We start from the raw sequence: 14,577 nt of genomic DNA on the forward strand, positions 1-14,577 counted from the left end.
AAACCAGTTGATCAGTGGCCCGATTGACACTGGACTGGCCCAATCACAATCGGGGTAATGGGTTTTCTCACTGAAGTGCATCTACCCTAACATACTTTAGTCTATATTTCCTCAAACCGCTAGTATAACCAACTCCAAAGACAATATAAAGTCGAAATGTATGTTTACATACCCGTGTAAGGTAGGTTAAATATATTATTTGATCATGGTGGGAGTCAAAATTTAAAAATAATAAATCTATGAGATGAAATCCCGAAAACAATCTTGAAGAGGAATACATTTGTGACTCATTTTTGGGTGTCAAGCAACGAAGTTGCGAGACACCCTATTGTTTTCGTACGTTTTCCTATCATTATTATCCTTGAGTGGGAGTCTATGGGAGCCCTATGGCAGCCTTTGTGAAAAGTGGCGAAATTTGGCACACTGGTTCAGGACAGTCCCATTAGCCCATGAAGCAAATTTCAAATTCATCAGTTCTAGCGCCACCAACAGGTCAAAGTTGGACAGGCATTCATGTTTATTATTTTTGACCCATTCATCCAATATCATTGGATTCCTTGATCCAAGCCGAGTTCAACGGCTATGTCGTCTCTATGTCGTCGATTTGCGCCATGATGGATTTTCCGCCATCTTGGTTTATGTCAAAACCTTCAAAATGCATATCCTATCACAAATTTTGTCCAATCATCTCGAAACTTGGCACACATGATCTTCAGGCAATGCTTGATAAGAAACATCGAAAAATTTCTCAAATTCAAAACCGTTTGGCCGCTACAGCCAATCAAATTCGACCGCGAAGTCGCCAAACAGGAAGTCAATATCTCAGCAGCCCTTTGACATATCATAACCAATCTTGGTACATGGACCCATGATATTATCATGCGGACACTCATGAATTTGGTGACCACTGACCTCTAGGGGGCGCTATAATTAACGAAGACGTGTTTTAACTCCTCTCTCTTCACATTAGTGTATTTCAAACTTATTTTTAATGTCTGGTGATACTTCAGACCGCCCCATATAGCTAATAAAATATTTCCCATGGCAACATCAGAAATCGGCCGCCATGTTTAAAGTTGTCTATATTAACAATACATATCCACAGGCCACAAATTATGTCCAATTAGGGCTGCAGGATATATCGGCTATGTACGATATATCGATATAATTTCCAAGGGGATACAAGATTTGACAATATCGTTTATATCGATATATGCGTTAAAATGGTCAGTTTCCGCCTCAAGCGTCTGTGTTTGCCTTGGGGACTGTGAGCGCGACCCCTCCCCCTCCCACTCTGTCTTTCCGAACGTGCCGTGTGCAAAGACGCCTCATTCCCGCCCCCGCCGCTCCCTCACAACACAACAAGCATGGAGGATACCCGTAAAGAAAACGAGACGGCGGCGGGAGACGAAATTGTTTCAAAGAGGAGAAACAACGGCTCCATAATGTGGAAATAGTTTGGGTTTAAAAAAACAGATGAGCAGCAGCTGCAGGTCATCGGTAGAGAGTGTAGCAAAAACGTTGTGGCTAAAAGTGGAAGCACTACAAATCAGGCAGTATGAGGAATGCGTAAAACTCTGTGGCTGTGCGGCTGCATCACCGGCCGAAAATGTTTCTTCTGCCCCGAAACCAGGGCCGGCGCTCGGCAAACTAGGGCAGCAAATGTGTTGGGGGCGCTCTTAATTAATTTATTAAAATATACGAAACAAGCAAAATGAAACCAAACATGTTCCCAAATGGAACGGAGAGGGGAGGGGGCGGGGGATTAAAGTTACAGCGCACTGAAACCCTCACCGTAGTACGCAGGACAATGCAAGAAAGCCAATGCTCTTAATGGTAGCTAATGTGTGTAACCTACAGCTTTATATTGTTTTGCACAGGTGATTTTTTGGTTAAGAAGATGAAAAACGGTTCCCTCTGTTTTTTTAACATGTTCATTCAATTCTGTTCAAAATAACAACACAAAATAACCTGTTGCAGTCATACTGACCTATGTTTTACTAAAAGTGCTTGCAACATCTCACATGTGGCTTTTGGCTTACAAAAAACCCATCTAACCCACTCTATAGAAAATATCAAGATATATATCGTATATCGCCATTCAGTCAAAAAATATCGGGATATCATATTTTGCCCATATCGTGCAGCCCTATGTCCAATAATCATGAAACTTGCCCTATATAATTTTCAGACCAAGCCGAACAAATGGGCCAAACAGCCTTTTCTAATTCAAAACCGTTTGGCCGTGACAGCCAATCAAACTTGACGGCAAAGCCACCAAACAGGAAGTAAGCCTGTTCCCTCCAACTCTTTAACATATCATAGCCAAACTTGCTACATAGATCATGACATCCTTCTGGGGACACCAAAACAATTTGGTGACCTTTGACCCCAGGGGGACGTCAAACAACAATGACCATATTTACCATTCTGCCCACTTACAATATAAACTGCAATTCTTACTGGATTAGATGCTTCATGAACCACCTCAAGAACGGATGCTTGTTAACATTGTGTCTCTGTTAGGGATATTGTTCCGAATACCCCTATGTATTTGCGTAATTTGTTCTGTCGGGCAGACGATAATGCACCCTTACCACTAGGTAGGATCATTTTTCCATTTTGTAAGCATTTACGCGTACTCGCATAAGTAGTTCATCCCACCAGCTGTCATTATTACCGATTACCGAGACGGTCGTCATGTAGCCACCCAGCCGATTACGTCCGTCCGGCAGAATTAGTTTATCGAGTCCCATTATGCTTGACACCCACATTGCTGCTCGCAGCTATATTTTTTTATCTATGTTCTTGCTTTTCATATTTAATCAAATAAATTCATGATATGGTACCCAACTGCATGATTGGTACCATATCTGCTCCGTAGCCAACAGAGTGTAGGCTGCTCGTTCACTCTCAATTTACGATAAGGCCAATCATTGGCCATGTTGTCAATTGAGAGTGAACGGGCACCCACACATTGTCATTGTGTTGTTAATTTTAGGCCTGTATACATGTAAACATTGCAAAATGGCATTTTGACTTTTCCTCCAACTCAAACTACCAAGATTTTGAACACAAAATATATAGGCTATAGTATCAATTATAAAAGGAAAAAAATAAATAAATAAAAACAATTTAACGGTTATTATATTATGCCCCAGCCAGGGCCCCATTTCCCGAAAGCATCGTTTGCCTAAGTGGATCGTGAAGTGCGTCGTACGAGCATCGTACAGTTTTCACACCGTTTCCCGCAAGCATCGTTGGTAACAAACGTCGTGAAAACGCTCGTAGCTAACGAGGACTCCAAGGGTACTCGTAGGATGCTAAGAGCATCGTTAGCCTACTATAGCCTCAGTGGCATTACCAGCGGACATTCCGTGTATTGGATGTGTTTTATTAAATCACATCCAATACCACGGAATGCCCAGCTGGCACAAATTCGCAACCAAAAACAGTGGTTACCGCCGATATATTACTCATAGACCACTGTTCGATTCAAACAGCAAAGATAGAGACATATTAAAAGTCAACAACAACATAATTTATTGCAGCAATTTAAAATTCCAAAAATACATGCGCAACCAAAATGTACCGATCAATCGCCACGTCACAAGGCATATAATAAAATCGAATGATTCCATTGTTCTTGTGTGGGAGGTCGCTTTCAAGCTGCACTTGCTGTCTCCCTCTGATTTTAATTCAACCATCGTGGTTAAAATGTCCTCATATTGATAAATGACAGAAGACATAGGCTACTGTAGACATGAATCATGCTGAGACCAGCGGGTGTCGGACAATTTCTGCAGGCGTTTTTTGTTGCGATTGTTTGCATAAATCACTGTAGGCGCTTGGGTGAGTCTGTGATGAAGTTGACTATTTATTGGACCGCGTCTAGACAGTAACGAACATACTTGACCATAGATAATCGTGTTTGTAGTCTACACCAGACGTGAACTCATTACTGCATGCAGGTGTCTTCATTCATAAAAAAATTCTAACATTCGGGAGTGTGCAATAATACAAATTATTCTAAAGAGGTCCGTGCGCAGCCCTGCCTTCTCCAGTGAACCAAGAATGCCCGCGCCGTGATAACCGGGGGTTGACCCCCTCGGTTTTACACAGGAAACTTGAGATAAGAAGGTGAAATCGCCGGGCATGCCAAGCTGCGACCGAACCGGCTTGGCAGCGTAAAAAGACCTATAGCCTACATCATCCTGCCCATTGCCCAACAATATGGGCAGGATCTAGACCAAGCTCTCCTAATCGGGTCAGCAGTAGCCGTGTGTAAAAAGCCTAGCCTCTGCGTTTAAATGATAATGAATGAATGGAACGTTCCATTTTTTATGTCTACCAATATTCTAGACGAGAATATTGTAGAGAATGCGCGCCAATCAATGAAACCTTATGCTGAATCAGATAAAGTCGGCTCTCTTTGCTGCGCAAAGCTTGTTTCAGAAATCAGCACCTAATAGGCACACAAGCTATTTTTGATTTTTGTATTATGGAAGGGGGGAAAATGCCGTGAAAAACTTTACACACAGTGGATTCAGGATTAGGACCGATACATATGTCGGCCTAGGCCTAATCAATTGTGTTTTAATATCTTTAGCATTCAAATTATTGCAGTATTCTTTTCGTAGGCTACTCTGCTGTTGGCCTTGATGGGGAGATATTTTAACGCTTTCAACCCCATTTTCCTGCGACATTCTTGTGTCTCCCTCAGTATGGAGGCCATTTCAGCACTGTGTCAGTAGACAGTTACAATCCTGCGAACGTCGTGAGTACAGTGAACGGGCGTTCATGTTAAGAGGAGTTTCGGGAAACGCTCCAAAGAAATTCACGATGGTTCGCAAGATCCATCGTGAGAATGATCCATTGTTATCGGGTAACGAGGCCCAGGCCTTTTGTTTGTTTATAATTTTTCCATATCCATACGTTCTTAGAACTTCTGATCTCTTAAAACTAATTTGTTAAACATTTTTGTTGGACTACTATAGGCCTATATTTCAGATGTGGTTCCATAGTGTGTATGTCGCTTTATTTAGTTGGAATCTTTGTAATATATGTTTACAGTTTAGCCTAACCCAGCCACTTAAGGGGGCAAGTTCAGCTAGGTGCCGGTCCGAAGCCTGGATTAATTGGGAGGGTTGGCATCAGGAAGTAAACTCTAGTAATGAGAACAGCCTATGTGTACCTGAAAGTGAGAAGAATACTGATGATGAATTTAATGTAGGCCTACAGTGTTGCACTCCATTCTCCATTCTTCTCACTGACATAGGCCACAGACAGGCAGTGTGTGTGCATGTGCGTGTGCGTGTGTGTGTGTGTGTGTGTGTGTTTTGGGGGGGGAAGGGGGGGGCTTGACCCATTTCTGCCCCAGGGCCCTTCATAAAGTTGTTCCGCCACTGATAGCTACACCTTCAAAGTATTTATTATGTCCACTCTCTCTGATTCCCATTAACTCATTGCATGGCATGAGGTACGTGGTTTTAATGAGTTGCACAGTTGGTATACACATTCAAGAGACCGAAAAGACTGAAAAGGTGTGCGTTATCGAATGTGTTGGGCCGGTATGGTCCAAAACGATCTTTTGTCCCAGTCTGCCCCATGTATGGTGGAAGGGGAGCACACAAAAACATTATAGGCTTCTACCACTAGAGAGAGAGAGTGCGAGGGAGACACCAGGGAGAGAGAGAGAGAGTCAGACACCAGGGAGAGAGAGAGAGAGAGAGCGAGGGAGACACCAGGAGAGAGAGAGTCAGACACCAGGGAGAGAGAGAGAGGGAGACATGCAGGGAGAGAGAGAGAGAGCGAGGCAGACACCAGGGAGAGAGCAGTGTGTGACTCCTACTACAGTCCTCCAGACTCTTTTGGTTTCCAGGGAGTTCAAAACCGGACACCAGATAGTGGAAATAGGGGTATGGTGGCTCTCAGAATGAGGCAGTGAGCACTAGCCCAGGCGCAGACCACTCTATGCCGTGGGAGCTGAGCTGTTGGATCATTCTTATGTCTGTAATGTTTCACCCTGACCATGGCCATGTAGGGGACTCAACAATCACCATCAGACATCAAAATATGTTCGGACATTCAAACCGTGGATCACAATGTGCTCTTTGCGGTGATGAATTAATCATCAGGAGGGTCTTTTTTTAGTACCCAGAGCATGGAGCAAAACTTAATAATACATCATTAGTGTTGGCCTCTCTCTCTTTCAACTCTCTCTTTCTGTCCCTTTATCATTTGGGCCTAACTCTCCCTCTCACTCTCTCTTTCTCAACTCTGTCTCTCGCTCACGTTGAGCAATTTCTCTGTAGTGATGACATCATCCAGGGGCTGAGGCTGTCCCACCCAGTACCCCCCTCCTCTCTTTCTACAAACAAATCCCTCTCCCTCCCTCTGCCCCCCTCTCTCCCTCTGTCCCTCAGCCTTTCACCCAGCCGCCCTTTGACCACTAATCCACTCCTCTTTCTCAAGGCCTGAAGGCCTGATTCCACCGGACGCGTTACGGCAACGTTACGGCTGCGGCACGTCTTGGCCGCGGTCACCGCAGCAGATAGGTTCCACTCTAATCAATGAGACCATTTCCACCGGGCGCGGCTGCGGAACGTCTCAGCAGCGTCCCAGGAGCGGCTCGCCGTGCCGCAGCGCTATCATTCCGTAGCATTTCTATTTTTGCCGCAAGCCGTTGCTGAACCGCGTCAATTTCAACAGAGCAGATCGAGCAGGGCAGGAAGTGAAAAAGTAAAAGCCATAGAGCATCCGGTAAATTTTCAAAATAAAACACAATACTCAGCTCATGTAGCCTATCACAACGTCATTTATGTACCAAATCATCCTTTATATAAGGGCAATGGCCGGAAGGACAAAGCGTGGCATTTAATTGCAGTCGTTTTGGGAGTGGAAGTTGAGTACATTAAGTTTAGAATTATCGCGTGATCTCGTGATCTTGCGTGAATACGGCTGGCTCGCAACGCACGTTGCGCTGCCGTAACGCGCCCGGTGGAAATGCAAGCAGGGCAGAGTCGCAGCCGTTCCGTGCCGCAGCCGTAACGTTGCCGTAACGCGTCCGGTGGAATCCCCGGGTCAGCCTTCTCTTGTCTCTCTGATTTCTGTCACATTTGTTTTAAATTAACGATGAACAGCCAAATGAACCGGCTTACCAAATGGAAAGAAAACATTCCAGAGACCTCAACCATCATTTACCTTACACCTCAACCATCATTTACCTTGCACAGTCATTACACAATGTTTCTGCATAACTCTGGTTACTGCAGCATATTGCTGCTTCTTAATCATTTCTAATGTTTTTTTAACGGTGTCCATGTGTAATATTCTTATGTATTTATGCATATGCAAAGTGAAGCCAAGGCACTTGTCCACCTCGTGTGGACAATACAGTTGTATTCTACTTTCATTTATTAACAGGGAACCATGGGATTTGGAGTTGTTAAACACCAGTGATATATATGTTCACATGACAGAACTCACGGTCAACGACGTGAAGGTCATGCACATGCCCCCGAAACCGTTCATTGCCAGGGCGAAGAAGATGAGGATGGAGAGATCTGACACAAGGGAAGAAAGAGGTCAGAGGTGACAGACAAGCAGCTAACTCAGGTTTGCTTTCCACATTGACACTATTAATGGTCAGTAGTCACCGCGTCGCTTCATGTTGTTATGTTATTACACAGCCTCGCTCAGAGGGGGAAGAGCCCAAAGAGATGATGTATGTTAACGTATTGCAGTGCAGATACATACTGGTCGGGTCACTGGCTCCATAGGCGATGAGGAGGCAGGAGAAGGCAAAGCAGGCACTGAAAAACATTTAACAATCAATAATAAATAACAATAAATAATCCCAAAGATTGCATATACCAACAGCGTCAGGTGGTAGAGACTATATTCCTTCATGCTCTTTTGCATTTTGTTTTTGCAAGTCTGAAAGAAAGAGATGCCAAACAATGGCAAGAAAAGCTGGGTGGTGTGTTATTATACGTTTACTGGCGGAGTCAAATAAATCGCCCAATCACTGCAGAGGTGTGATCCCAATGGCCAATCACCTGCCAAGCAGCCTTAGCTTCCTGGGCCCATATTTGTCCATGACGATGCCCAGAGGCAGGGTGATGGCGGAAAGCAGGAAGGAGCCCACTGTGAAGGCCAGGTTCAGCATCTCGTCCTGCTGCTTGCAGATGGGCCAGCCCTTCATTGCCAGGAACTCCTCCTCCACCTCTGATTGGTCCTGAGAGTGGTTGTAGCTGGAGTCGTTGCCTAGGAAACAGGAAAAGCATTAGTCATGAAAAAAAAGAGAATAAAGATGTGCATTGAGCAACTGATGAACAACTGAACGAATGTTGAATCCTGTGTCAGGGATACCATATGACCCTCTGATATATACATATATTTATACATATATGAATACCACAAAATGGGACGTAAGCACTAGAGTTGCACACACACACCCCCAAAATCTCAGCCCCCAGGCTTTTTAGAGGAAACCCCAGATAAAGAAAAACAACTGGTTTTATTGCCTCCTGTGAGAGCGATAGAGAGAGTGCGCCAGTTGAAAAAGAGAGGAGAACAAGGGACAAAAAGAGGCGGAGAGAGAGAGAGAGATTAGGAGTGAGGCAAGGCCTCGTCAACTGAATGTTGTTTTGCACTTGAGCCTTTAGGACACACACAACAGCGTCTCCCTCTGTCTTGTGAAATCAGGATGTTGACGAGAAGAGGAGGGCCAGAGGAGAAAGAGTGGTAGTCAGCATGTGCCAAGGTTTTTGTTGGACTGGAGTTTTTTTTTGTTTTGGAATATGGTCCTCCTAGTTCAACATGTACATTTCTTTTACTGTAAATTCACTCAAGGTATTCATTGTTTGAATTCAAACTTCAGCCAATGAAATCCTTCCAAACCATTTTCTAGGAAGACACTCTTCCATTTCTAGTGGAGTGATTTGAGGTGTGTGTGTGTGTGTGTGTGTGTGTGTGTGTGTGTGTGTGTGTGTGTGTGTGTGTGTGTGTGTGTGTGTGTGTGTGTGTGTGTGTGTGTGTGTGTGTGTGTGTGTGTGTGTGTGTGTGTGTGTGCGTTGGTTCCACACACGGTGCCGACTGCTCTTGGTTTTTGGCAAACAGAAGGTAACATAGTCTGTTCCAGCGAAGGTTCATTCAGCTGACTCATTAACAGCTGCTCAGATCAGACCTGGGTCTGTGACCACACACACAAACAGACCAATTTAATTTGAACATATTGTGTAAATCTTCTAATTGAACCAACATTAGGAAGGGGGTGCACCAGCTGAGTTTTATAAAACTCCTTTTGTTTGCTTTATTTTACCCTTGTAAATGTATTATTTTCCCCTTCTGCATACCTCCAGCCCACCCATTGTTTGCTGTGTCAATCGTGCACTGTTTGAGGTCAAACACAGTCCCTCGTGTGAGGCCCTTGATGACCAGTTAATGACGAACCCAAGCTGTCCATGGCTTTGCTTCCATGACAACAGTTGTAGTGACGATGATGGGGAGGATGTAGAATTGAATATAGATTTAGATTGTAGCTGGAACTAATTTGAATGTGCACCATGATCATTGACTCTTACCAAGGAGAAAAAATGGCAATACCAGACTTGCCAAACTGATCTGGAAACAACTTAGAATCCACAATGACCAATGATTGAATAAGTAGGCCTTTACAATATAATTCTTACTTCCATTTTGGTTTGTTATTTATTCAAAATACTTATTGTCGAATATGCATTTAATATGTATGCTGTTAATAATGATGAGCAGTCTATTATTTATATTCAAGTCTGTTCTACTCAGCTACTGTTAACTCTGTTGGGTAAACTAACCACCAGCCCATAGCTACTTCCTCACAGCTTTGATTTTTACAAACACACAGGAATGTAACAGCATTCACCATGAAGTTGTGAAGGACATGGTGATACGTGGGGATCCAGACTGTACTGGATGATGGATCTCTGAGCACCTCTCAGAACCCTCATCTCAACAATCAACCACCAAACAACAACCTCCTTCTACACAGAAAGACATCATATGTCTTCAAGATATATGATCTGGTGGTTTATGGTGGCCCACATCCTACCAGCAGGAAGCCAGCCTTATGACTGGTCTGCCCTGTTTGTCAACACGAACATGCTGAGAGCTGAACTGGTCTCTGGGAGTGTGTGTGTGTCGACAGGGAGGAGTGCATCGGTTTAAGAAGTGGATGATTCAGCGGTAATGCGGGGATGCAGAAGAATTGACATCCATCTCAATGACTTGATAAAAGGGCATCCAGCAAAATGTGACCTAGATAGTGTATGTGTTGGAGGATTGCTAGGGATGGAAGGTTTAATGGGACAGATTAAACATAAGCCCAGCGAGCGGCATTGTCCTTGTGCAGTGTCATCCTTGGGGTCGATGCGTCGGATTAATGACGAGCTTAGTGGATACTGAGCAAACATGGAAATATGGTTTCCTTCAAGTCCAGATACACACAGACGGAAAGGCAAACAAACAAACACACACATACACACACACACACACACACAAAGGCACACAAACACACACACACACAAACATGTGCACACACACACAAACATGAACACACACACACGCACACACACACGCATCCACACACACACACACTCACATGAACACACTCACACACAAACACGCACACACACGTACACACACACAGACAAATGCATGCACACACACGACGCAAAGCATGTTCAGTACTTTTTTTGGGGGGAAATTGGCAGGGCCTATTCTCTACGCCCCCCCGCCCAGCCCCACCCCACCAAGCCCTCTAAAGATGGGTTAAAGATCCCATGGCATGAAAATCGTACTTTATGAGGTTTTATACCGTAAATATGAGTTCCCCTAGCCTGCCTATGGTCCCCCAGTGGCTAAAACTTGCGTTTGGTGTAAAACGAGCACTAGGTGTTCTGCTTGCCTTTGAAAAAACGGAGGCTCAAACGCGCTGATTTGGAATGTTGTCCCATTAGTCGTCATAAAGGCTCTAAGCTCCTCCCCTTTCTCCTCCTTGCCCGCCCAGAGTATTTGGCCCACCAATGAGACACGACCGTGCGAGCGCCACATGTGTGTGTGATTACACACGCAAGTGTTTCTGTTGGTGTTATGGCGCATAACACGTCGGTTCTTTGACGTCTCTTGCATTTCCACAACAAGACTGTATTTGGCGTTATCTCAGCCATAGTTGAGAAGGAATTGGGGGAAAGGAACTTTGGCTTTGACTCCCTGAAGTAGGCCTACATGTAGGCCTACATGTAGGCCTACTGCGACATGCTGCCTGCCGCCGGTTGCCGCGAGGCACCACCGCCCGGCAGCAGGCAGCACGCGGTTCAGTCTACTTCAGATTGATGTGGAAGTGGAAGAACCAGAGACGTCGGAGAACCCGACAAAGTCGTTTGTGATTCATAATATCGTCTGGAGGCTAGAGCTGGGACGACTCGTCGACTTAAAAAATTCGCCCCCCCCACTCCCCCCCACTCTCACTCCAGTCGTGGCGGTAAATATGCACCAGAACGCTAGTCGCCAATCGTTTAAATTCATAACAATGGCGGCGGCAAGCAGTAGCGGGAGCACAGAGGCTGGTGGTATAAAACTCGGCCAAAAGCTGAGCTCCGAGGGTTTGTTTACCAGCGTTGCTATGGTGACCGGTCTTGCGTGTTCCAACGGTTTATTAGGTATCTAATAAGCTGTCTAATCACTTCATTCAATGCCTTTTCCGTGGTCATTACAATAATACGAATATACTTTGTCGGGTTCGGATTTTATACTCTGGTGAAAAGAGAACTTTTGTCATGTTATGTAGTTCTAGTCTAGCTGTTGACTGTCGAAATTCCACGATCTAGCAACCAGTTCTAAGTAGTAAGAGAACTTTTGTCATGTTATGTAGTTCTAGTCTAGCTGTTGACTGTCGAAATTCCACGATCTATCAACAAGTTGACAATTTAAATTACATAAATCCTTTTCGAAGTTGGGTCTCTGAGGTGGCAGTGCATTATTTTTCAGTTTGCACAATGAGGGGGAGGAAGGAGTAGAACAGTGTTTTTATTTTTGGTATATTCCTCCTGATTGACTTATTTTGTTCATTTGTTAGATACTACATATGGCATCAAAATGCACTATTTTGCAGTTTGCACAATTTAAGTGCCGTGTTTGCACAATGTTATTGCACAAAAAAGTGGCATGTTAAAGAAATGTTTAATAAATGCTGATATTTTAACAACAAATGTTTTGATATCCATATTGTGTGAAAAGTTACATTGATGAAGTAATGTGAAATAATCGGTAACTGAAAAAATAATCGTTCGATTAATCGTAAAATGAGTCGTTAGATTAGTCGACTAATCGGAAAAATAATCGCTAGATTAATCGTTTGAAAAATAATCGTTTGGGACAGCTCTACTGGAGGCGCACACAGATTTTGGCCTTGATCAGATGTATTATATGATATAGATATCTATGTATTATATGATATTATTTAGATATAGAGCTCCAGGACTGTAACGCAAGTGCTGTACATTTCCTTGTTATTTGGATAACCATTCTGCTGTTGGTGTTATGGCGCAAAACACGTCGGACTCTCGTCTCTGGTATTTCCACAACGAGACTCCTAGTGGGGGTTATCTCAGCCATGGTTGAGAATGAATTGGGGGAAAGGAACTTTCCACGACACCAAGACATGGAGGAGAAAGGGATTGTTGGCCGCGAATGGCTCCCGCTTGAGCCCCGCTTCCCGCTGCCGAGGGACCACCGCCTCGGCGCTGCAGGAGGCGGTTGGGCCTAAGCGCTGACCGCTGCCGAGGCGGTGGTCCCTCGGCAGCGAGGCTCCGGCGGGAGACAACAGCGGTTAACAATCGCGTTCAACAATCCCTTTTACCTCCATATCCTGGTTCAGTCTACTTAAGCTTGATGTGGACGTGGAAGAACCAGAGACGTCGGAGAACCCGACGCGGTCGTTTGAGATTCATAATATCGTCTGGTGGCTCACACAGCTTTTGGCCGTGATAATATATATTATATGATATAGATATCTATGCATAATATGATATTATTTAGATATAGAGCTCCAGGACTCCCGGGTATTCTAGAATATTTACAGAACACGGCTAAAGGCTGTGTGCGCCTCGCCATTGCGATACATCCACTGTAAACAGAGCGCATGGTTCCGTGGCTGCAAGCTGCTCAGGGACACAGCCCCAGCCTCCTCCTTGACCCGCCTCTTTCCTCCTCATTTGCATTAAAGCTACAGACACCGAAACTGCGCATTTGGGGAAAGCTCAATGTGCAACTGGCTCGTAGTGGCTGTAATTCTGCACCACGGCTAAATTTCGGGAAAATACTGTGTTTGGGGCCTACTAATATCTATATTAAAGGATCCATAAAGTAGCATGCCATGGGACCTTTAACCCTAAACCTAAATGAGTGGGCCCCGGGGGTGGGGGTTGTTATGAAAAGTCTCTGCGCAGCCATGTCACGTTACTGTGCAGGACAGACCATGTCCCACTATAACATATCCCTCCCCCAGATCCAAGACGCCCCCTTGCGTGTCATTGATGAAAGGCTTTTCTATCGCCTCCCCTTACATCTCCTAGTCCCACTGCTCAGATCTCACACGTTTTGAACTGTCCTGAGCATCAGCATGCTGCTGTCAGAGGATGTTCTTTATTGAAATACAGCAGGGTGTATTACATCAAATGTAATGTATGTCACACATTTGTCTGCATGGTACAGTAATTTGATTTTTTTCACCACCAGGTAGCCTACGGTCCAATGGAACATTTAATATAGACTCCAAAATACAGTGAAAGGTGGCAGCAGCTCAAATGTTACAGGGTCACAGTTCATGCCAACATGGCAACTAGTACAATCTGAGGGCCGATTATGGAGTGGCAGCACGGCTGAAGGTTTTAGATGGTTCCTATTGGACACAAAGAGCCTGGCTCACCGGGTCCCCGGCACAGGTAGGAGTAGAAGCCCTCCGACTTAAGCATGATGAGCAGGGAGCCCCAGCCTAGCAAGACTGCCGAGAACAGCAGGTTCTCCACTACCGCCGTCACCGCCATCCACCAGCGGCGCGAGAAGGCCGTGGCCAGGGAGGGGGCCATCGCAGCCGGGGGAGGGATGAACAACAGGGGGCCTGGTCCGAGTTGAGGGAGAAGGAACCTGGAGGGAGGACATACGTGGGAATGTGTTCAGTCAACTGTGGGTTTATAATCATTAGAATAAAAGAAGCCAACTATGCTTCTAAGAGTTGTTGCTGATACTTAAAAGCCAAACTGGGAAGTCGGAACACCAATTGAGGAGAAAACATGAAGTGTAATGGCCAACATATGCTTTGGAAATAGGGGTCACTGTCATGGTTTCTTCGTTCTCCTAATGACGTGCAGAAGGGGAAGTTCTCCCAAACACACAACAGCTGAGAGACCCAGGAGCGTGCCAGCAGCAGACTGCGCACTAGAGACGGACGGCTCGCCCTCTGTGTGTCTGATGGGTGGACCCTTTATCCGTGGGCTTCTTCTATTGGTCGAAAGTGACATGGCTCTTGGAATTGCT

The 14,577-nt window shown here is 45.0% G+C and overlaps 1 protein-coding gene across 1 annotated transcript in view; it reads right to left on the reverse strand.

Annotated features, from left to right (window-relative positions):
* LOC132475058 (large neutral amino acids transporter small subunit 4-like) overlaps window positions 1–14,577 on the reverse strand; it is a 40,280-nt gene that overhangs the window by 24,077 nt on the left and 1,626 nt on the right. The window contains 4 exon segments of the mRNA XM_060076036.1: window positions 7,489–7,565; window positions 7,759–7,814; window positions 8,061–8,268; window positions 13,970–14,187. Coding sequence (XP_059932019.1) covers window positions 7,489–7,565; window positions 7,759–7,814; window positions 8,061–8,268; window positions 13,970–14,129 — 501 coding nt within the window. The 5' untranslated portion in view covers window positions 14,130–14,187.

Source organism: Gadus macrocephalus, chromosome 16 (genome assembly GCF_031168955.1).
Source record: "Gadus macrocephalus chromosome 16, ASM3116895v1".
NCBI lineage: Eukaryota > Metazoa > Chordata > Actinopteri > Gadiformes > Gadidae > Gadus > Gadus macrocephalus.